This window comes from Corapipo altera, unplaced genomic scaffold (genome assembly GCF_003945725.1).
Source record: "Corapipo altera isolate COAL_440 unplaced genomic scaffold, ASM394572v1 24b, whole genome shotgun sequence".
Taxonomy (NCBI): Eukaryota; Metazoa; Chordata; class Aves; order Passeriformes; family Pipridae; genus Corapipo; species Corapipo altera.
Window position 1 is genome coordinate 3,050,942 of NW_020884888.1, and position 24,973 is coordinate 3,075,914.

The 24,973-nt window shown below is 36.0% G+C and overlaps 1 protein-coding gene across 4 annotated transcripts in view; it reads left to right on the top strand.

The window, feature by feature from the left end:
* Nucleotides 1–21,924, top strand: part of ELP2 (elongator acetyltransferase complex subunit 2) — a 37,277-nt gene extending 15,353 nt beyond the window's left edge. For 3 of the 4 annotated variants that reach the window (XM_027643891.1, XM_027643893.1, XM_027643894.1), the window contains 16 exons: nt 359–425; nt 1,348–1,482; nt 2,422–2,517; nt 4,291–4,391; nt 5,530–5,661; nt 6,141–6,290; nt 9,011–9,199; nt 11,272–11,341; nt 13,548–13,643; nt 13,772–13,829; nt 16,923–16,995; nt 17,431–17,617; nt 19,236–19,357; nt 19,852–19,994; nt 20,534–20,647; nt 21,617–21,924. In XM_027643891.1, coding sequence (XP_027499692.1) covers nt 359–425; nt 1,348–1,482; nt 2,422–2,517; nt 4,291–4,391; nt 5,530–5,661; nt 6,141–6,290; nt 9,011–9,199; nt 11,272–11,341; nt 13,548–13,643; nt 13,772–13,829; nt 16,923–16,995; nt 17,431–17,617; nt 19,236–19,357; nt 19,852–19,994; nt 20,534–20,647; nt 21,617–21,773 — 1,890 coding nt within the window. In that variant the 3' untranslated portion in view covers nt 21,774–21,924. The remainder of the gene's footprint in view (nt 1–358; nt 426–1,347; nt 1,483–2,421; nt 2,518–4,290; nt 4,392–5,529; nt 5,662–6,140; nt 6,291–9,010; nt 9,200–11,271; nt 11,342–13,547; nt 13,644–13,771; nt 13,830–16,922; nt 16,996–17,430; nt 17,618–19,235; nt 19,358–19,851; nt 19,995–20,533; nt 20,648–21,616) is intronic. The other variant, XM_027643892.1, reaches the window with a different exon arrangement.
* The last annotated feature ends 3,049 nt before the right edge of the window (nt 21,925–24,973 follow it).

Sequence of the window (24,973 nt, forward strand, 5' to 3'; positions counted from 1 at the left end):
TCATACTGGCATTATGTTATTCTTTGTGTACCACAGTAAACCTGATAAAGATAAAAAAAAAAATTTATCTTTATCATAGGGAGACTATAACCTCTTGAGGGTGTGCACCTTAAGTTCACATTCTTTCCTGCTCATGTATGGGTAATACCATAATGTAACGTGTTTATCTAATGGTGGCAAAACCAAAACGGCTTATGAGAATCTATCTGTAAACAAAAATGTTTAGTAGCAGCTGAATTTTTTCCAGTTTCAAGTAGTGGAGCTGTAAATATAAAAGACTTGAAAAACCAAAGCTTGTTGGTGATATGTGCATAGTAATTAAGTGCATTTCTGTGATATAACAAGAATTCTTGTTCAGTTTCAGAAAACATTAATACTCCCTGGACATGAAGATTGGATAAGAGGTGTTGAGTGGGCAGTCTGTGGTTAGTATGAAAGATGAATAAAGTGGAATACTGGTTTAATGACAGTACTACTTGTATTACCCCTCCAGCAGATGACTTTGATGCATTGTAGCACCTCAGCTCTTGCAGTTGTGATGTTTGGTTTCCTGAGGTGGTGGTACTAATATTAAAAATCAAGATGGAACTTTGTGTCATGTGAAGATGTAAACATTTTTCTTGCTTGCTTCAAGTATGTTTACCTGACTGGTACCTAAATGCAAACAAATTGGAGTTTTAGCAGTAAACAGATATCTGTATCTGAGTGAGGAAGAGTTGGCTGCTTTTTCAGTGGGGAGAGTAGGGGGAAATAGTCCTTTTCTCTTTTCTTCTCCTGCTTCCCCCTCTTTTTTTTTTTTTTTTTTTTTTTTTTTTTTTTTAAGAATAAGAAATTAAGAGGATAATGTTTTCAGACATTAACTAATCAAATAGCTGGCACAAATAAAATAGATGGAATTAGAGGAGCTCCAACCCTGAAGAAAAGAAAGGAGGAAAGGAGTTCTTGACAAGTATTGGGACTGATTGATAGAATTCCAACAGCAACAGCCATAAGTAGTAGGGAAGCATATGTAGAACAATATATGTACAGTATTTACCATGTTTTCCACATTTTGTAAGCAGGGACATGTTCCTAGTCAGTGTGTTATAAATTCATAGAGAGTTTGAAATTAGAAAGTGACTTGATGTTGAAATAAAACAACAACTTGTCATGTGTTGTATGATATTGTATGATGTTGTATGTTGTATGATATTGTACACAATATGTTTTGTATGATATTGTGTACAGTAGGAAAATTTGGATAACGCTGTAGGTGCGTTTTTGGAAAGAGGGTGGGTTAATCATGGCAGTGACTGAATGAAAAAGCAATGAGAATGTGGGTCTAATTTTTTCTTTGAAAACAAATAGGGGAAGACCTTTTTTTAGCAAGCTGTGCTCAGGATTGTTTGATAAGAATTTGGAAAGTGTGTACGAAATCAAAGCAACTTCCAGAAACTGAAGATGATTCCATAAGATTGAAAGAGAATGTTTTTACTGTCAAAGGTAGGTAACAGCTGTAAAATTCTCTTGCACAACTTTTCACTTGTGTATCTCTTCATGGTTTTACACGAGCTAACAAGGTGGTTGCCATCTAATTTGGTTTGTTTCTTGTATAAAAAGACTGTGAGATGGATTTGACTGCCTTATTTTTAGCTGTTAGAAAAAGCAGAGTTACAGTTTTAAAACCATGACTATGTAAAGTTAATGATGTGTTACAAGCAATGGTGAAGCAGTGTGAGAGCTTAATATTAACATGCACTGTTATGCGTATTCCAAATGCTGTATGTAGGACATGTGTTTGTCTGTGGGAAGTAAGCTGTTGTGCAGTTCTCCTCCAGTTTAATAGCATATCTTTAGTTTTGTTTCAAATGCAATTAATTAAAAGGTGCTTCTGTTACTTAAACTCTAGAAACATACTGGAGAGAACAGATAAGTATGTGCAAGCTTACTTTATGGTTGTTTAACGTACTGTTTGAGCACTGTAACACCAGAGGTTCACGTTGCTGCTAATTGTGGGATAAATCATCAGGCAACATAGGTAATGTAATGAAGTGTGTGTGATGTTATGTGTAAAAAATGCTCCTGCTACTTCCTGCAAATCCTGATTCATTGTCAGAAGTATCTTAATGCTTGTATTTTGAGTCATTTGGAGATGCAAATATACTTAAGACTATGGGTAGAGCAGGGTCAGAGCATTTATTTCAAAATTGCAGGAGAGTTCTCCAGGAATTCTGTGATACTGAGGCAATACACTGACCTCTTCAACCTGGTACTCAGGACTTGTAGCAAAGTAGGTTTTCAAGGAGCTGTTCAATGTCAATAAGCTGTTGAGATACTGGAAGATGTTGAAAGCAGTTGATTATTCTCACTGAAGATACCAGAAATGACCTGGTTTTGTCGTGGCTTTTAGAAAGCAATGTGCTTTTCTCTGATTTCTGGTAGATACTGACACATCATATGCAATTACTTTGGAGTCGGTATTGGCTGGTCATGAAAACTGGGTGTATGCAGTTCACTGGCAGCCTTCATTTTCCAAAGGTAAAAAGATACCGAAAACTTAGCAACTGTGTTAAGTGTTGTATACACAGTCACATGTCTTTGTATTGTGTTTGCATGTTCACTTGTTACTGTAGACTATGAAAACCTTTTAATTCTGCAAATAAGGTTTTATGAGTAAATGGATGTTGCCTTTTACTCAGGTTTTCTTTAAAAAATGTTATAAAATAACTGAGCTGTAATGACTTTACTGTAATTGATTTATTGGTTATGGTGTACAAATTAATTAATCAGTATGAATTAATAGCTCTAATAGTTTATTTTTATATATGTATTTGAAATGTCTGTTCTTCAGAAGGTAAACATTACCTCAAAAGCACTCCTTTCTTTTTTGTGGAGTAGAAAGAAAAAAATAGCAACATTCAGAAGATTAATCTTCAGTCTTCCATGCATTAAGATAACATGCCAAGGGTTCCTGGAGTATTGATTTTCTCTAGCCATAAAGCATTAGTGCAGATTCTCATTGAAAAAGTGTTATTTTAAATTGAATTTTGTATTTTATTCTAGTATTTATCTTTCTTTTAAAATCCTTACATTTTGACAGCCTGGTTTGCAGTACCGATTTGCTGTTAGGTGTCTACCTGGTGTATAACAGAAGGAGATTCTTGATTTGACATGCTTGCACAATCTGAATGGCCTTGTTTATTTGTACTAGCAAAGTTGCCTTTTTTTCTGATATATTTTAGAGTTACTGATGGCAGGTGACTGCAGTGGTATGAACAACATCTTTATTGGTGTATATGCAACACTTGAACAGCAGAGTGCCATTAGAATGCCAAAATAACTGTAGTGAAAGACACAGGACTTGCTTTAAAAATTTTGGCTTAGTTATCTGCTCCTTGAACTTTTCTTTTTTTTTTTTTTTTCTTTTTTTTTAATTAGGCACTAGTAAAAGATTTTTCCTCTTAGAGCACAATATAGGCCTGTCAGTCTTGTGCTGCAATTTGAAAACTGTCCTGTCAGACCTCCAGGTGTCTTACATCACGCTTCTGCATACGTGCAGCTGCTTACATTCTGTGGCCTGCCCAATCTTGGGTTCCCCAAAACACATTGTCAGTAGAGGCAGACTGATCTGAGAGACATATTCTCAGTGCTGAAGGTAAGAGGTCTGGTGCTGGCATAAGATATCACCTCATTATGAGATGCCCACCAACATCTCTATTATCAAGAAAAGTTCCGCAGTGGTTCTCCTACAGGTTTTGCAGTTCCATCTCCCCCATTCTGGTTGTGTTCAGCATTTTTCTGGAGTGTTTCACTGTATTTTGGGAAGCAGTCCTGACTGCTTTATGTATTACAAGGTGCTACAGTGTATTGAAATCTGTAATGAATCTAACAGTTTGAAAAAAACCACCAGGGAATACTAGGAGATTATTTTGTTTTAAACTGTAAACCTCTCAGTAAAAAATTACTTAAGGAATGGAACTGAGAACTGCTATGCATTCTCTTTGTGAAGCTCCAGCTTATCCTCCAAATTATATTTAATTCAATATCAGTTTGGAGTGAGTAAACTGTGGAATACGGTTGTTCTCATGTACATGTTTTGCATTTTCTTTGGGCGATTATGACTGAAAAATAGGATACCTCCTAATGAATGCCTGGCAAGAATGCAATGGCTTTAAGTCTGGCATGTAGGTACTGCATTGCACATCTCTGATGCTGAGCAATTTTCTTATCGTGTTTGGATTACAGTATGACCAAATTTTTTTAGTAAGTATTCTCCTAGGTTGTAGGGTAATAATTTTCCTTGTACTGTAGATGGCAGCATGCAACAACCAATGAGGATATTGTCTGCATCAATGGACAAAACTGTGATCATCTGGGAGCCTGATAAGGAATCTGGAGTCTGGCTAGAACAGGCAAGTGTTCTCACAATCTTTCTCACAATATGTACTGTATTCAAGTTGTGTTTTCAGTATAGTGTGTGTACTGTAGGGAACAAAAGCTTTATAAAATTCTGGCAGAGAAAGGCAAAAGCGGTTTCATGCAAAAATACTCACTCTGATGCTGTGTTACAAGTAAAACCGTATTTAAAAAAAAGTAAAATACAAAATGATTTTTATTGCTTCTTTGCTTTCTTATTACTGTATTGAAGAGTTTATAAGGTGTATTTGTGCTCAACTGTCATTTGTAGTAGAGCAAAACAGGTGCTGCATAGTTACACATGCTCTGCAGTCCTAGTAAGAGGAGGAAGAAACTTTCCTGAACTATTTGCAGTTAATCCCTGTGGGAATGTGACCCAAGCAGTTACTACAGAGCAGCTGACACAAAATTCACAAGCTTGGTTTTACTCACAATAACTTGTTCATGGGCTGTGTCATTAGGTTTTTCTTCCATTTGAGCTGAATACTTATGTCACCGGAGTATTTTGAAAGTTGTTCTAATGTGGAGCATCTGACAAGATTTCTCTAGTGCTTTAATTGATGTCTTTGTTTTCAGTTGACCTGCTTTTCCAAATTGCAGTAGTTCAGCTGAAATTGTTTCTGTTGGGTTATGCCAACCATTGTTTGTGATCTTTCCTGTCACAAAGGAAGTTCTAATCCTCTCTTGGGTGAAAAAGAGAAAATTACAGTAGTGTATTTATTTTTCCTCTATTTCACTGAAAAGTTCTTGTGCCTTTGTACTGAAGTAGAAATTAGTTCATAATCAAGTGATCACATGGAGATGCCATTTAATGTCCTTAGTTGTAATGCTTAGTTGTGGCTAAATTTACAGGCTTCTAAAAATGAATTGTGCAGTAAAGCTTGTTGCAAGTTGTTATTCTTTTATTCTTTCATTCTTTCATTTTATATTCTGTTTCCATTGGTTTGACCACAGGTGTGCAGCTTGAAGTTCAGATCAGTTCTTTACATTTAAAGAATATTTTAATTGCAAAGTTTTTGTGTGCATAATGTGAACTTCTGTCTATAGGTAAATTTTCATCTCATGAAATAAGAATGATTTCCTATGAGTGGAAGACCATTTTCATAGATATTTCACTTCTGTTCATTAATTCAGGTACGGGTAGGTGAAGTGGGTGGCAATACTCTTGGATTTTTTGACTGCCACTTTAGTCCAGATGGTTCAATGATCGTTGCTCATGCTTTTCATGGAGCTCTACACCTTTGGAAACAGGCTACGATTAATAAGGTATGTTGGTTTTTTATTAGTAGTATTACTTAAAAGAATTATGCTTTTATGTCACTTGAGGTAAGTTTCTGTTATTAATAGAAAAGTGTAACGGTACAATTTAAAATTAATGGTTGAAATAGTCCTTCTCTGAACATAATATTATAGGAATCTCACTCCTGCACAGAAGGGAGGTTGAAATCTCCCACGCTCTAAAACCTGTTTCTTACCTGTGGGAATCATGAAGTCAGTTGAATAGACTGACCTCATTTGTGGTTGTGCTTTGTTTACAACTGAACCAATAACACAAGTTTCTCTTAGATTGGAGCAATAAATCAGTATTTGTATCTCTTTAGTCACTCTTGAGTTCTAATAATTTGCTGTTTTCAAATGTCTTTTTCTTGCTTTCTTAGAAAGTACATCAATTCTTTTATTTTGGTTAGAATATGCCAATCAGTCAAGGGAAAACTCCTTGCTTCTTTGGGTGACTTTTTTAATAGAAAGAATGGACTCCAGAAGTTGTGATTTCAGGACATTTTAACAGTGTAGAGGATGTAAAGTGGGATCCAGAAGGAGAGTTTATCATCAGTGTGGGCTCTGATCAAACTACTAGACTCTTTGCTCCATGGAAAAGAAAAGAAGAGACACAGGTATGATCTTCAAAGATTTTGTGAGTTTGGTTAAGAGGGCTTGTCTGTCCTGAGTTTGGAACAAGTTGCCTGAATATAACTCAAACCTTAGATTTCCACAAGAGGCGATCTGTTCAAAATTGCTTAGTTTGACCATTCGATGTGTCCTGTTTTCACTGTAAAAATATTAAATGGCAGAGTTTTTGCAATCACATATGACTGCTGTTTAATCCTGAGTTCACCTCCAGATTACCTTCAGTTAGTCTTCTCCCAGGGTCTTGGAAAAGGCTCTGCAGTATTTCAGAAGGAGGAATATATGGCTCAACTTTGGTTGTGGTTGTTTTTACACAAGCTTAATCTAAAAAAAGTTCTCACTATGTTTTTTTTTACACTAGTTTGTTTATGACTGACTGTTTTACTAGAATGATTATCTGAACTACATGAGTGCAGTCAGAAACTAAGGACCACAAAGGTGCTTGCTCATGCCTCCTGCACTGGGCTGGGGGAAACCCTGTCTAGGAGTGCAGAAGTGTTGTGTTGTAGGAAGGGCATTTCCAGTTTCCTTCTCTGCTTTTTTCCCTAATCTCCAATGTGGAGGGTACAGCAGCTTTGCGAAAAAGATAGTACGTTGGATTTGACATAGTGAAACAAAGTCCAGGACTAGGGCATGATGTAAGTTGGCAGCCTTCAAGAATTGTCAGTATCACTTTCCCTGTGACCTACTGAAGTACCACTCTTTGTTATGTATGCTGCTTGCTAAATTTTAATCCTATTTCTGAAAGAACTGAGCTTTGTATGATTTACCTGATCAGCTCTCCCTGAAACTGTTGAATCAATTGATTTAGCAGACAGATTGTGATCTTCATATCTAAATCTGGTGTGGACTGAATTCTTATACTTTCTGTTCTGACACAGAGCAGCCACCTGGCTAATTCGACCAGGTGTAAATCCAAGTAGTGTCAGCATTTGTTGCTGCATGGGGTATGGGAGAAAGCTATAGTATTCTTTTGGTGAGATGAAGTGGAGGGTTGACATAGAAATGGGTCATTTGAAGGAGTCTGTTCAGGACTTCTGAACCCTAAAAACCAGGCATTTAGTTTTGCTGCTTATGAACTTGGGTAACACAGTCCTTTAAAATGCCTTAGTTTTTTTACTGAGTTTAGTATCTGAGAAATTAAAACAGGTGACATCTGATATTTATCTTAACAAGACACAATGAATGGTTCATATATCTATGAAGAGTTAGTATTACAGCTCAATATTCATGTTTTTCTTTATAAAAAGGAAGCTAAGTGTTAAATGCAGATAATTATCCCTTCTTAAAGTCTCAGTTCTGATAACAGAATATCAGAAATGAGGGATAATGGTCAGCTTCAATTTGTCATGCAAATTTGCATCCTGATTTTTCTGGAAGAAGCTTATTGTGTGACTTATGCAGCTGTCTCTTTCTTTTGGGGTTTGAGTTTTTTGTTGGTTTTTTGGTTTTTTTTCATTCCCGTTATGTGCTGTGATCTAAAGTATGTAAAGGATAAGAAGGGCTTACTGTACTGCTTGATTTTATTTTTTGTTTAAGAATGAATGCTTTTTCTTGCATTGGGAAGTAATCAAGCCCTTGTGAAATCATGAGGTTTTGTAGGATGTCTCAGATTCCCATTTAGGTCCTATTAGAAACTTGAGCATTCAAAACTCAATTGAATTTTTAGAGTGAGGCAGTTTACAGTCAATAACATGTCTTCGTTTATATTCATATGGTATCTAGTACAATGTAGATTCTGTCTTGGCTACAGGCATTGTAATACTGAAGTAGTCTAAATTAATTTTAATTGATGAAATTAATTCTAGTTCTGTTAGCTGTTAACTCTAAAGTGCACACTGTATTTTTCCAATTAAAGTATCATATAGGAGCAGTAGCAAATGACACTTCAGAAAAATCTCTTCATGAAAGTGTATTTGCTAGAAAACAAAGATGTTTTTTGAAAAAAAAATTTTCTCATGTGTAGAATAAATCAGAATTTTAAAAAAGCAATTTAAATAATTTAATATATTTTTTACTAATATTCTTTGTTTAGTATGACTATAAAACTGCCTTGTCTATCTGTTTTGGTTAGCTGTTAATTCTTGTTTTTTTGTGTTAAAACTTGAAGAGTGGATACGAATATAGAAAAGTAGGAAAAACTAATACTTCAAATGAAAACACTTCTATAATTTTCCAGATGTTTTTTCTACAAGAAACTATTTTGGTTTTGACAGTTTTTTTTCAGAACTTATATTAAATGGTCTCACTAAAATCAAGTATTTAAAGAAAAGAGGGAAGTAGGAACCTTTATCCTGATAACAGCAGTGCTGCTGTGCTTTGTGAAAGACAGATGAAGGAAGCGAGGTAATTATCACTACCTTTCTTAGGTCTTTCAGAGCTACAGTTTCTAAAGTAGTAGCATAAAATCCTCGTTTTGCTTAGGCAATTTATGTTCTATTCCTGACTGTCTAGCATAAAGAAGTCACAGTAAGTGCCTTAAACACATCTGTGCAGGGACACAGTTTACTAATTACAGGAATTGTGTGGTGGAAAACTAGTATTCAGCTAATGTTATGTGATCATACATCAGTTCTACAAACATCAGTAGAAGGCTGCTTTATGTTAATGAAGTTAGCAAGTAAAGGATTAGTACTTTTTTCAAACTTGAAATCTTGCTGCTTCTCTGGTTAAGGATTGTGTTTTAACTTTGTGTCTGTTCATTTAGGTAACCTGGCATGAAATTGCAAGGCCTCAAGTACATGGATACGACATGCGTTGTCTGGCAATGGTTGGCCGGTTTCAGTTTGTGTCAGGAGCAGATGAAAAAGTGCTTCGAGTTTTTCGTGCTCCCAGGAATTTTATAGAAAATTTCAGTAACATCACTGGTATTTCAATGGAGAAACTGTGCTCCCATGTAAGTGTGCTAAAGCAGTGCTAAATGAAGATGACCGTCTTAGATGTAAATAAAGTTAATGCTTTAGAAAATTTCAGATTGCACTAAACTCCGTAAAATTCCTTTAATCATTCTGAAACCTTAACCTTGTTTTTCCTTTCCCTTCTGCTTACTTCCATGTGTGTTGTTGCATATGTATTTTTGTGGTGGTGTCATATGAAACAGGTTCTATTTGAAACCAAGCAAGACCTAGTGTCAAAAGATTGTAAAGAGTGTGGGTGAATTTTAAATAAGTCAGATCATGTAGACCACTGTACACACTTGGGGATTAAGCAAACAATAAAGCTTGGGAATGTGCTTCTCCTTAATTTACGGGTGTAGTAGTCCTGGCTGGATATAATTATTGTTGTGTGGTTATGTGTTGGTATTATTAGTTGGGTTTTTTTTAATTGTATGCTTGGAAATTGCATAAAGCTTTCAGCGCTGTTGTTAGTTCTTATATATAAATATTTATAAAGATGCACTTGCTCATACTTAATTTCCTCTTGGCACTGAAAATTTTCTTGAGGCCTCTACATTCCAGTTCTTAGTTGTTGGTACCTATGCTGTCCTGTTTTGCTGTCCTTTCTTTCCTCTCCATTTGCATTAAGATCTTATTCTGGTTTTCCCTGCATTTTGTAGAGCAGACCTTGTTCAAGACAGATGCCTCTGTACAGTGCCTTGCATTCTCTTTGGATTTCTTGCTCAAAAGCAGTGTTTTCTGTGCAGTGTCTCAGAGATGGATTGGCCTTTCAATTTAATTTAACAATTGAAATATCTGAGAAACAAGTATAATGATTTTTGATACCAAGAAGTCACACAAGTAGCTGTTTAGTGCTTTAGTTCCACAAGACTTTGTAAGCATTTGCATTAATGACCGTTGTACAAAAAACTCTGTGCTTTTATAATGCTGGCAGATACCATTATTTTACTTTTATGTAGACTTTTCTTATCAGCTCTTCGTCTGAGTGCTGTTTTCTGATTCATGATATCACAAAGTGTTCACATGGGCTTTGGTTAAAGAGGAAGGCTTTGTGAGCTCTAATGATACAGCTACTCTTAAGTAGCTTTATTGAAATTGTTTTCTGTGAAAGCTTTTTATCGTTAAAGTGGGTAAGCTTTTTTTGTAATTTGGCTCACATGCCTTCCCCCAAAAAGTACTTAAAACCAACAAAGCCACCTTTATGTTCAAAAAGGGTTGAATAGGATTATATTCAGTTCAAATCCATTGGATTGTATTATACTTAGGGTTGTAATGAAGAACCATTTTTGTTTTAGGGGCCTTAGACTTGTATGTGTCTCTCATATGTTTTCTCATCTAATTATGAACATATAAATAAGCTTTAAGCTGTCACCTAAATTATTGATTTAATTCTGTAAAACAGTCTTTGAATTTTTCAGACACTGTAAGGAAGGGATTTTACAGCTATTAAATCTCTTTCATCTCTGCACAAAGGTCCACAAGTTCACTTACCCTTTCTAAATTTTTACTTTTTTCCCTATACCATTATAAAAGTATTTTCTGACTGATGATTTGTCTTTCCCCTGTGCTGCTTTAAACAGGCACCTATTCCAACCACATCTCTGTGCTATTTACTGAGTTGTGTTTGAAGTTGTGATCACAGGCACTCAACTCCCCCTCTCTTTTCCAAAATGCTGCTTTATTATTTCACCTCAGAACAACTATTCCGAGTTCTATTGTGTTAAAATCTGCAGTGCTCTCAGTTAATAGATTAATTGTCATGTATGTGCTAGAATAAATAAAATTGTCCAAGAAAACCTGTAATTAGGGATGAAGAAAACTCTTGACCTGAGGCCTAAGAAAAGGTATGTGGGGATTTTTTTGGTTGGTTGGTTGGTTTTGTTTGTTTGTTTGTTTTTTCCTTTTTTTTCTGTTGGAGTACTGGTCTTTGTTTTGTCCAGGGTTGGAAGTTTTTCAAAGTTTCCCCCTTCACTTCTCTAGGAAAGTAACTCTCAGATATTTCTTAAACTGTGGCCTTTGAAATCCAAACCTACATAACAATCTGTGTGTAACCTTTTTTTTTTTAATTCAGCAGTCATGTGATCTTCCAGAAGGTGCAACTGTGCCAGCGTTGGGATTATCCAATAAAGCTGTTTTTGAAGGTATGGCAGTGAGAAATAATAGTTATGATGTTTCATCTGGAAACATTTTTAAGTGCTTGTTTTAGTGTACATATTTTTTGTAGGTCTGTAAGTGCAGGCGTTACTGCAAGTTCAGAGTCTAGAAATAAAATTGTGCAAAGTGTTTAGTTCTCTGGTAGCACCTAAATATGGTGCTTAAAAATAAAAGCACAAGTGTGAGGATCTTTTCTCCCTTTCTCTGCCTTTGTTTTTTCCCCCTAAACATTCCCAAATGTCTTGTGCAAGCCCAAAATGCTTTCTCCGCTCTCCATACTGTGTCCTGCACCTCTGTAGGAATTAGCCCCACTCAGTCTGAACAGGGCTCCTGAGAGCCTCATTGCTCTTCTGTGATGCGTCTGGGAGTAGCCAGGGCAGGATACTATAAGAATTCCCCACCTGCCATTTTTCTTCTTTTTTCCATGCTCACTACCCCCCCCACCTCCCTGCCCTAAGAAGACTAATGACTTCTAGTCAAAAAATTAGTATTGAATAGCGTACTGTGAAAATTAGGTTCAGAGTTATTAAAGCAAGACTACCTGTTACTGCTTGCAGTTGCTCTGTAAAATACCTACCTAGCTACGTTCTCGAGTCCTTTTCACACTCTCCTCAAATGTTATCACCTTTGTAGAAGCTTACAGAAGTAATGCTTCTTTGAGGGGAATCAGTCAGATTTTCTCTCACAGTGGAAATAGCCATTTCTCCAGGTAAATGATGCTTTGTAGAAAGTATTGGAAAGGAAGAATTAGTTAGCCAACAGCAGGTAATGTTGTGTCTGTAAAGACTGGTGGAGCACCAGGTGAATTTCTTGGAGAGGCATTGGAAATTACATTGTGGGGTCACAAGGAAGGAGGGACAAGCACCTATGTAGGGTGATAAAAAATATTTTCTTGAGAGTGAGGATGAGACTGGTAGTCTGGTTTTTGATAAAGTCTCTGGTAAAAATGCACTATAGTGGAATCTACAAATTAGGTCAGACCTGTTTTTTCTCTGCTTAAAGCTTTTTCAGAAGGTGTGATCTAAAAAAGGAAGCATTTTAATAAGCTTTGTCTCCAGGGTCTCTGGTGGCAATAAGCCAAATTTTCCTAAGCCATTTGTGAGAGAAAAACCAGCTTTGTTGTACTTGAAATACAACTCATACTTGAAATAACTCGTAAAATATATTTTGGCAAAGGTTTTTTTCCCATGCTTTCTAATGAGTTCTTCTGCTGAGAGAGGAGAAAAACCCCTCCTTGACTATCGTCTCACAGAGAATAACTAATATCCATTGATTTCACATGACCCACCCAGAAGCAGCCCTATGAATAGAATTTTCCTGCCTTGTCCACCATTGCTCACCCAATGCTGTGAGCACTAATGGCCTGGGGTAAAGCACCACAGACCTCTGTTCTCACACTGCAGAGGAATCTTCGTGGTGACTGATGATCAGATAGTGGTCTCAGATAAATGTTGCTCATTTCATTTTCGAGGAGAAAGAAGACAGTAGGAAAGAGAAAATAATCTTTTTTTTTTTTTTGCTTTTTCTATACCTACTTTTTGAAACTGCTGTATTTGAGATGTACATTTGGCAAAAAGGTAGTTTGTGTCTGAGAGAAACTGTTGCTCAGCTCTGTACCTTTTTCTTAATACTGTCAGAGTGAAGGACAGAGTTGAATTTTAACTTAAAATTAACTACTTTCAATTACTTCTGGTACTTTTGCCTAAAGTTAAGGACTGAACCTTCAGCAGTTTTGCCGAAGTTTGCAAGGTGTAGATACTCTTGCTCAAGCATGGCTTTTCATTTAGTGATCTACATTAAATTTAGGAACTCATCACTTTTGTCAGAGATTTTTGTCTTAAACATTTTCAAATACAGAAGGAAAGGTTTAACAATGAGGAAACACAGGTTGAACTCCTGGTGACTACTTTGTTCAGTCAAATCAAATTTTCTTTAAGAATATCTAAAAGAATCTGTGCTGATAGAGAGAAGTCATTCTCGAAGGTTAGATTTTATCTTTTTTAGAAATCTCATTCTCACATGCATCAGAATAACTAGCTTCTAATAATCATTTTAGCTCTGCAAGCAGGGAAACCTGGTTTCAGGTACTTGTATTGTAAAAACAATACATGTTTTTTATGCGTATAATAAGTCCTCATGTTTTCCCTCCTTTCAAGTGTGTTCTCTAGCTAATGGAGTCCTTACTTTGAATAGGAGATATGGCTCTTCAACCAGCAGAGGATGAAGAATCATTTAATACAATTTCGAATCAGTATCCTGAGATTTATTTTCAACCCATGATCCTTACAGGTATGAGATTCATTTCTGTTGTAGGAAATAGAGAATGAGGTTCATTGGATATAAACTTGAAGCATTATTTAGCTGATTTTTAGATTATTTAGTACCAAATTTGAATACACTGTACAAATGTTTTTTAGAACCTCCATCAGAGGATCACTTGCTGCAGAATACCTTATGGCCTGAAATTCAGAAGTTGTAAGTTTTTTCCTTATTGAAATTACAAAATTTCCAGAACGCTATTGTAACATATTAATGTAGTATGGTCTTGTAACTCTTCCTATTTACTATCTGATTTGCCATGTCTTTACAAATACTTGTAAAATAAATAAATTATATGTGTATAAAAATTAGAAAATATAAAATACATACATGTATGCATGTTATTTTATGTATATAAAACATATATGTTATTATGTGTATATAAAATTAGGAAATTATATATAAAACTTAGGAAACAGTGTCACAAATGGCATTTAGAACTGATGTGTCACAATTTTATTTTACTAGTGGTTTCTTCTTAAAACCTTGCCTATGCTTAGAGTCTCTTCTCTGTAAGGAGTTTTGTGCTTTCTTTCCACTTCATGGCACAGGCTTGCAGATAAAGTTTGTCTTTCTGGTATGGAAGTAAAGGCTGAGGCATCAATAGAGGAGCTTTCCCCTAAAGCCTAACAGAGTTATAAGGTGAGATAGATGGAAGCAGCAGCTAAAATAGGATGTGCCTAGCGGTAGAGCAAAGTGATGAATGTTGAGTAAAATGGTTACAAACCCAGTTTGGGTACTAAATGCTGACAGGGTGGTTGTGGATTGCAGATATTGGACTTATATGGTCATAATAATTGTTTTGTGGTTAGAGAGTTTTAGAATTCTTCAGCTATGTTTTCTTCCTTTTCTGAAATTCTCAACTTGCAGATGAAGGTTGTCACCTAATTTGTTTCCTAAGGATCCGGGTAACATGAGGCTATCCTTTCACAGTCTTCAAAGCTTTAGTATAAATCTTAAAACTACAACATGAAGAAATGAATAATCTCAATCTCTTATGAGTTTTTTTTTATCTGAATCTCCTAAAAGAGTGGTCTCAGGCAGGAACAAGAAGAATGTTGGGCCTTTGCTGATGATTACAGCTACCTTTATACGTTACCAGTTTTGTGACTTCAGTTGGGGGTCAGGAAATAAAAAGCTTTGGAAAAACACTTTGCAGCTTGCTTTCATTTGACTGAGGGGGAAGTTCTGTGGGAGCTCATCTTTACCTTCAACTGGGCAGTAAATCTCCTTTGATTACTTCTAAGCTCTTTTACTATGTTTGTACTCAAAGGAGGGTTTCCTGAGAGGAAAGCCGGTGGATGTTAGACAATATCTGCACACTTTGTAATTCTAACTGTTACATTAACTGCTTCTTCTGTGCGTGCTATGGCTGCTAATGCACTCACATAAGAAGTTTGATAAGGGATGTTTAAGTAGTGAAGCGGAGCCAAGGGCAAGATTTTTCTTCATTTGCCTTTGACATTTTGCCAAGTCTAGTGGGACATTAATATTTGATACTCTGCTACGGGAGTACTGCCTATCTTCCTTTATATCCTGCATTCATTAAAATAATTCCATTTTATGGTGGTCTTCAGATGACTTATTTGAGAATTTTTTTCTGTTTTCAGAGACACAGCTAATGATAGGGATTATTTTATGCAAGAGTAACAAGATGTAAAGCATTCATAGACTTTGAGGTTTTTTGCTCAGAATAATCTTGAAAGGAGTAACATGAAAACTCATAATGTAGATTTCAAGTTGCCATAGCAGCAGAAAACCAGTGTGAGGCATTGACTTGCTAAAAATAGCTTGTTTGTAATTGACATTTGTGTGTTCCTAGTTCTGACTTGACACCAAATTTTGAAGGATTAATGTTGAGTTTTGCAAAGTGTTTGCTTGAGGAGGTTTCAGTATGAAGAACTTGCTGAATTTTTTACATAATCTAATAACTTAAAAATATGGTGAATCTTGTGAGAATGTGCTAATCTTTATCCTCTTCGAAAATTACTGTAGAGAGTTTGTAGGCATCCTACTGAGATTAAAGTGTGAGTGTTGACATAAATATATGTGTTTATCTGTATATGTATGTACATTTCATGTAATACGCTTGAAAATCTAAGAGATCCTTTTTGACACTAGAAAATTACTGTATTCATTTGTCTGGACACTTTGAAGGTCCAGTCAGTTTACCAGTGCCTAAAAAAATGCTATGAACTGCACAATGCTAAGGCAAAATGGTTTGTGGTTGAAAATATCATTTCATTATTCTTTCATGCAGTTACTTCTCTCTATTGTGAACCTTTATTTGGTGGTGTACTACATAATGAAGAAATCAAACTGTGTGTATGGGATCAGGGAAAAGAGTGGTACTAGAGCTCCTAGACTGGCAAGGTGTATACACTCATGTAGACAGCATCTCCTATTGCTGCTATCTTAATTTGCTTTACTGGAGACAGCACTGGCCTGTACAGGCAGCCAGTCTGACCTAAGACAGTCCTGCTCATGTGACTTTGCCATAGACAATATTTTATGTTTTCTGTTAATTTAACAAGAAATGTTACATTTTGGAGCTTCCATTTAGCAAAAACAAAGTTGCATGCAGAAGCTTGAAGTCTTTCTGTCAAGTCCTCTTCAGTACTACTTTTAGGAGATAAAACCAAAACAACCGAGGACTTGTTTCATGACTTGTTCCACAGGTTATTTTTCCTTCAGGGAATTTCAGGAAATTTATACTTTTGATGGAATAAATATTTTTTAGTTTTAGAAAATTGACTTTCAGTGGTTTCCACTACAAAATAGTCTCCAGGAATGTGCTTTAAAGTTAAGCATTATGCTGAAATTCCTGCTAGTCGCAAGTTAAGAGTAAGCCATGCAGTACTACTTTCATCATGTTTTCCTTTTCCAACATGATTCTTGTCCTTTAGTTCAAAAATCTTTCAGTATTTCACAGAACAGACTGGGTATTTCTGGTATATTTCTTCAATGGTATTCAGATATATGGCTTCTGATTTTTATTGGTAGCATTAAAATTGTTTTTCAAGAAAATCAGGGTACATTAAATGCTGCTTTAGTTTGCTTTGTTAATCATTAGTGTAGCTTCTGCAGGACTATGGAATGGACTGGAGAGATTTTTCTGTAGTCAGTTTCTAATTCTGAAAGAATTTATGCAGATGTTTAAACTGAATGCTGAACATTATTAGGAATTATTTGGGATGTAATACTGAAAATGACTATGATGCGTTAAATATCTTTTCACATGTATTTCAGATATGGACATGGATATGAAATATTTTGTGTTGCTTGCAATAATTCAAACACTGTAATTGCTTCAGCATGTAAGGTAAGAAAAGATTCTAGCACCATCTAGTGAAAAGTGCCCACCAGATTTCTAGGGCTAACAGAGCAAGAATCAGAATTCAGTTTTGGCTGAATTCTGTTCTTTCACATAAATGTGAAAGATTTTTTATAGATGGCAGTTGCCTTACAAAGGTGAGAGCGAATGCAAATAAATTATTCCTAAATTATATATGATTCATTTGAAGATACTAGTAAGATAAATTCTAACAAATATAGGTCTGAAATATTTTCTTGCTGATATATTGTCAATATTAGTAAAAAATAGTGAAATAATCTTGAAAATTCCCAGAGGAAAGCTGGATCTTACTTGATTGCAAGCCTTAAAACAAGTCCCCTAACATCTTAGTATTTTGAAATGTGTGATTTTTATATTTGCTTTCATTAATTCTCACTGATATTTTTTTTTCCATCTATACAGGCTTCCAAAAAAGAACATGCAGCAATTATTTTGTGGAACACTACTTCTTGGAAAAAACTGCAGAGTTTGTCTTTTCACAATCTGACTGTTACTCAGCTGGCATTTTCTCCTAATGACAGATTTTTACTAGCAGTTTCTAGAGACAGGAATTGGTCACTGTGGAGGAAAGAAGACTCCTCAGAGTCAGGTAAGATATGCAAAGTGACTATACACATTTGAAGACTTTGCAGTTTGTTCAATATTTTTGGCTGCAAAATATTTGAAAGAGAATTGATGTAATATTTTAACAGACATTTTCCTTACAACTTTGAAGAATTAATTGTTGTAGACTCTTGTAGTTTTAAGAAATTCAATTAATAATGTATGGCAAGGTAGAAATTAAATTAAAATGCAGAGAAGAATATAATCAGGCTTTAAATGCTGTTTTTCTGATGGATGTAATGAAGTCTACTATTCTGCCTTCTGCATGTGATTGTATGTTTGACTTATTGAAATCAAGTATACAAGCTGGCGTGTAATGCCTGAACTTCCAGTTGGCATTCTGTCAAGAAACGCCTTCATCACGGTGTTCTGTGCAGGCATAGCTGGAAGGTTCATTGCTACACGCATATCCTGCATAGAGCTGCCTTGTCCCTGTTTGCAGGGCATGGCACTTTGAGACTCTTGACAGGATTAATCTCTGTCTTTGGTGTGGCTTTCTGATAATCCTACACAATTGATTAATTTGACTAGGACTGTCTCTGTCTGGAAAAAATGCTGATAGTAAGGATTCAGTTGACTCTCTCATTAAGACTTTGAGCCTTGCAAAATCATGAGGAGATTGCTGTTGAACACTTTAATGGAATCCTAGACCAGATGCTTGTGCTGAAAGTGATTATCGTTGCACTGTTGGCTTAATAGCATATAAACACTGCTGGGCTCTATAGAATGTTCCTAGAGACTTGGCAGTGAGTTTTGGCCCCTTCAGACACTGTCCAGTTGTATCCTGGCTTGAATTTCTGTTCTATTCAGACTTCTATTCTAAAGCCTGGCATATTGTCCACAGTAGTTACACAATGTTTCAGAATAAGGATCATGAATACTCACAGCAAGTAGAGGAAATCCTCTTTTCATCTCTTCATCAATAACCCTTCTGTCTACAAATAACATCATTATCAGTGTAAAGAAAAAGTGCTGGTATTGGCATCCCAAGAAGTGGTTATTCAAAGTCTGTGCTCCAAAATGACAACCTTTCCTACTTAGGAAAAGCAGTTCCATTTAATGATCTGCTGATCAGATTTAGTTCTTAATTGTATACATGCTGAAATGGCAGCCTGTCTCTTTGGGAACACATGAATCTTTACAATTAGACCATTATAATTTCAGCTCTTGGGGCTTTACTGGTAAATAAGAACTGTGGTGAAATTACTGGGAATACGTGAACACATGGTAAATGTTGCACTATTCAAAAACTTCTGAAGTCAGTGTTCTCACAAAAAACTTGATAGAAATAACCTGAAGGTGTTATACTTGGACTTAAATTCTTCTGAAACAGAAGTGTATGTAAAAGATTGAACTGTTCCTAATGTTTTAGGGCTATAAGGGCTGACTGATACTGTCCTGAACAGCTACTCGTTATCACTAGTAGTAGTAAGTATTGCAAAAAATACCCATATGGTCTTAAGTATTCCCAGTTGCTTTAAAGAGGAATGGAATAATATCCAAGTATTCCTGCAGTTCTTACATAGAGTTAGGTAAGAGTAACATTTACTTTTAATATGTAAAGTAGTTGAAGCAAGGGTTTTGCTCTGTATGTTTTATTCCAGGAGCAGTCTTCACTTGCTGTGCATACACAGACAAAAATACAGCTGTTCACAGTCGAATCATTTGGTCTTGTGATTGGACACCAGATAGCAAGTATTTTATTACTGGTAGTCGGGACAAAAAGGTAATTAATATTAAAGGTTTGGAAAGCCCAGAATTATTTTAATGTATTTTAGATTAGCAAATGCTTTGTTCTAATGAGCCCTTTTTCTATAAATACACAAAAGTCTTATTGTGTGTTTTAGCTCAGAAATCAGTGATACTTTCATAAGCTAAATAAAGTGCTTGAATATATATATACAAGACTGTGGGCTGCCAGTTGGACTTTCTCCCTTCTTCTTTCATGCAGTAAGACAAGCATATGTCGCATAATTCTGTGGGTCTCAAGTTTTTCTTCAACTTTCATAACAGAATCTGTTTTTGTTGTCGGTAACTTTAATGATATCAGACAGGCTGTCTACAAAGACAAATCTTTGCAGATAGAGATTTTTTACTATTTTCAAGGTCATCTACTTTGTTCTATGTCCTAGAATTCCTTTAGTTAAGTTATTCCTTATGTTTTGTAAGTGCATTTACAAGAAGTTCAGTGAAAATTTCTAGATGACTATTTTCTTACAGGTCGTTATCTGGGGCCAGTGTGATTTATCTGTGAATACTGAAGGGAATATGCTGGATTTAGTCAAGCCTTGTTCAACAGTACTGGATGCTGGGGATTCTGTAACTGCTGTTAGTATCAGCCGTGTGCTTACTCCTGATGGAAGGTATTGCTGGTTTTCTGTAGTGTCATTTTGTATTTAATTTGAAATTAATATTTTCATAGTCAACCAATGTTCTGTGGCTAAACAGCTCCCGAAATCTACCTGTCAATTATTTCAACCATTCTTTAACTGAATGACCTCTACTTTTTTTTCCTTCCTAGCCACCTTTTCAGCTGTATAGTGACTTCTCCAAACAGTGTAACAATAAAAAAAGGAAGTGGGAGCGGGAGGGAGAAAGGCATGAACACACCTGAAATGCATTAATTTTTCCAACAGTATTGACTGATCCGATGTTGTAATAAGCTCCTTACTTTTTCCTAACCAAATATATTTTGCAGGTTTCTGCTTTGCTGGTTTTTTTAATAAAGTAGCTTTGATTTAAATTGTGATGTATTAATTTTCGTGGAAAAGTAAATACTGATTTGAAGGGCAAGGTGCAAAACAGTACTTGAGTGCTACTTCTTTCTATCCTGCATTAGAACTGGCCTTGCTGAGCTGCCTACTGTAATTTCTGTTAACTAATGCTATTATTCTCTTGATAGATATATTGTTGCAGTAGGCTTAGAGAATGGGAAGATTGTCTTGTACGCATGGAAGCAAAGTGGACAAGAACTGGCAGTAGCTGACTGGACCACATGTGTTGAGATAGGTAACAGGTATGTCTTTTGAAGAAAGTTAGGAGCAATGAAATATTATTCTTGAGACTAATAGTGCTGGAGTTATGTTCTTGTAATATATAAAATGATATGAAACTGGTTTATTTGTATACCAAAATTGTTATCCTTTGATCCCTGAAAGTCTAAAGATACCTTAAAGCAAAATTCGGAAAAAAAAATATTGGTTATTTAGATGTATTAAAAAACCCACCCACGAATGTGAACAAAAAACAAGAGGGGGTTAACCCCCAAAATAAATACTTCATGCTATGCAAATGCTTTGAGAAGTATTTCTCTTTGTTGGCCCTACTTAAAAAGAAATAAAAATAAAAAAGTCATAAAATAAGATGATAGAAAACACTGAAGAGACGGGGGAAAGCATCCCTGTCTGTATACATAAGCAAAACATTTTGGAGTGGATGACAGCAAGCTTTCAAGAGCAGCTTCTACCAGAAACCAAAGGAATGACAAGATCTATGTGGTGCTGCTGCGGTGACAGCTAGAGAGACTCTGTAGAAAGACTTTGAATGTTTCACTTGAAGCACTCTCCTAGATTCTTCTGTCACATACCGGCATTGATGGTAACAGAAATGAAAGTTGATGGTGACTTTGGCCTATATGTGTGTGAAGTGAATTGGAAAGGGATACCAGATAACAGGAAATTGTGGGCTAAAAGCCAAAAATCTGTCATATCTCAGTAACTGAGATGCTAGACCTGTAGCTTAATGTGGTAAAACTGGAAATCAATAGCTGTTTGAATTATTGATGAGCGAGAGGATAAAATGTCATTAGTGTTAATGGCCCTACTTATTTTAAGAATTTAATACCTGCTGGTTGTCACAAATCAGTTTTTCCTCAGTTGGTAGTGTTAACTGAAGAGTACTAATTATATGAATGTTGATGTTTACAGTCACATGCCCAACTGTGTTTGACATTTTGCAGTTATGTGTGGATTTCTTTTTGTTGCAGCCAAAGTCATGCTCTTGCTGTGAAACGTTTATGTTGGAGACATCATGCAGGCAGAGCTGGACATAATGATCAGAACAGCAGCGAGTGGTTGCAGCTTGCAAGTTGTGGAGCTGATCACTGTGTTAAAGTATTCAATGTCAACAGATTTGCTCTTTAGCAAAGACAGCAGGCCTGTCTGTGCCAAACAGATTCACGATATTTTATGTCAACTTTTAGCCATTTTGATTGTTGAATTTTCTGTTTTCTGCTCTGGGAAGTGAAACATCTGACATGTAACTTATTAAAGCAACTTTGGTGGAAGTTTGAAATGTCAAATATTTTTATCATCTTGCAGTTCTGGGAATATGAAATATTTTATGTTTTGGTTGGTGGATATCCTGGAACTGAGGCATGGGAGGCAGGTAGGGTATAGGAGAAGGATAATGAGACAGCTTTAATCACTGGCTCCAAGGATGGGTGGGAAGCTGGCGACACTTGGGTTATGTGCTTGGGATTCCAAGTGGAGTACTGAATTTTTTTTAAACTCCTATTCCTATCAAACTTTTACTGTCAATTGGCTTGCCAGTGCTGACGTGTTTCAGGATGTGCAGTCAAACAGAGATCAGAGTTAAACGTACAGCTTTCTCTGATTGTCTTCTGAATGTGTATTACAGTCTTGTTCCAAGTCTTGGGCCACCTGACGTTAGAAGGAGTAGTTGTGTCTGTGTGCTTGGACAGGCCCGCATGTTTGATTTTATTCCTTTATTCTGCTGCGCAGAGTGCTGAGCTTGTGCTTCTTGGTCACTTGGGGCTTAAAGCCAAACTCACAGACCACTTAAATCTTCTGGTGTCTCCCCTGTGTACCAGTGAGCTCTCTCTGAAGAGGGTGCTATAGAAGAGCCACCTCATATCTCTTGGAGGGCTGTCCTCTACAGTTTGGACTCGAAAAACTTACAGATATCACTAGGCAGGAGCTAAAAGGAGGCAGCCATTCCTTACCACTGCCTTTGGACTCTTCCTGACTTTTGACGGCTCCTTATCAGTTCTGGTGAAAACAGATTAGCTTAGTTGTCCAGTAGTGTTGTAATTTAAGTAGAATGTTACTAAGACAGTGAGTACTTCAGAAAGAAGCCTTTACCTATGTATTCCAAAGTCTAATTCAGAAATTAGTTAAACTTTGAGAATGAAATTCTTGTTATTCCAGAAACACTTGCTACCCAGAACTGGTAGTGCAGAGGTAATTGGAATTGCATCTAACTTTTTGCTGTGTTGCATCTTCGAATTAAGAGTACAGTTCTTTCAGAGTGGGCCATGCTCTTTCCAGATAATAATAGTTTATGTTTTAAACAATTTTGTATTTTAGCTTTTCATTTTCAGTTTCATTTTTCAACAACTAAAAAATCAACTTTTAATGTGGGGGCAGGGGAATAAAAAATTACTTGTTAATAAAGGTGATTTGCTATATTTTACTTGTGCTTTACCCAGTGCTTTCCTTACATGTGTGCTTTAAGCATTTAAGCATTTGAGTAGTGTATTTTACTTGTCTGGGAATTTTTAAGCAGTTGTGTCCTGGCAAGCAAAAGATATCACTCATGAGGTTTCAAAAAGCTGCCAAAGGTGGAACTTCATTCTATGTCACAGTTGTCATTTGGTGTCTTACGATTTGATGATCGTACCAGATAATTCTTTCCAATACTAGTATGTCTTGCCACGTGGCCACTCTTACGTATAGTTTAAAGTGAAACATCATATTAGTTGTCCCTCTCTTTTTTTTACTGAAATACTGTCATTTAACAAGCATCAGCTGTTAGTTGATTTAGTAATCCTTTCCATTACCCCTGGGACTTTTGTGACTCAATCAAATTAAATACCTCGTTGTTCCAACTTTAAATACATCAGATTAGTCTGTTGGTCTCACAAGTCTAAATGTTTATAATAGACACTTTTAAATTTGATTAAGCTAGAGATTGTCAAGAGAGACCTTGACACATTATTAATATTTTATGTACGATATTATCTTTGCTTACATATATCTTTGCTAAGCATTTAGTGGGCATGACTTTTACATACACCTTTACCTTCTCAGTAAGTCCACTAAAGTGTTTTAAAACCAGCATGTAAATCAGCATTTTAAAAAACATTTAGAAATGAACTGCTGGCCATGTATGTGGCACTCAAATTCTCTGCTTGTTGTACAGTGCCATTGAAAGTAGAGTTGAGAAAACTGATGGGATAAACTAAAGTTTCGCATAGAATATTCTAATATCTTTTGATACGTTTGAGGTAAAACCACTCCATTAATCTTTTGGATGCACATTATCAAAAGTATTTTACTGGCTTTTTGCTTGTTCTGAGAAGACTTTGTGGCCAAGGATATGAACAAACTGTTTTATGTAGTCAGACTTAAAGGAGGAAGATTGTCTTGTCTTACAGGAGAGATATCTATGAAAAAGCAAGCAAGAAATGGCATGGATCTTGTTATTTATAATCTGAGATCTGTAACTAAAATCAAATGGTTATTGAGGTGATCCAAAGCAATCTTAAGTCTTTCAGTCCAGGATGTAGGCATCCTCAAGTCTGTGTTGGACCAAAAAGGCATGCAAACAGTGACTTTAGAGGTGAGGATGCTGTGGTGTCTACTGGATTAGAAGGACAAAATATGCTGTTTGTGTAAACTGGGAAGATGAGAGATACTGACATTCAGCTGTAGGAACTGCGTGGGCTCCACATGGCAGGCTCCCTACACACTGCTGCTATTGATTGTGTTAATTTTTTCTGTTATGAAATGGGAAAGAACAAGCAGGTTACACATCATGCTAAGCCTTAAAAAAAAAAAGTATCATTTTCTGCTGTTGTCAGTCTTGTGGGTTGGGACTTCAGAAGTAACTAGAAGCTGTTGAAAATTTCAAGGAAGTCAATTATTGAACTCTCAGCTATTGAAAACATCACTTTGGTAACTCTGAGTAATCTCTGTTTTCCAAAATATTTAATGGGAAGAAATGAGAATGCTCTGAGGCTCACTGCCAACTGCAGCTAATGCAGAGATGAGGAAAGAGGAGGCAGCAGCTGTGTCCTCATTTAGAATCGAATCTTTAAAGAAGTGGCTGTTGCAAATAAGGAAACTTTAAAATAACTGAAATGGGAAGCAAAAATATTACTTGCTCTGTTTTAGGGAGCATCTGGAGCTGTACAAAAGATGAGACAAAATCACTGACAGGACAGAAATCAGAATTTGCCTTTAGTGCCTTAGGAAGCTGGTGGAGGTGGGAGTTGTTGAGCACATTTTAATGATGCTCTACTACTGCTATTTTAGCAGCAGTACTGTATCAGGATTTATAGTGATAGTTTTGAGATGGCAGGGTAGTGTGTTTACCCCAT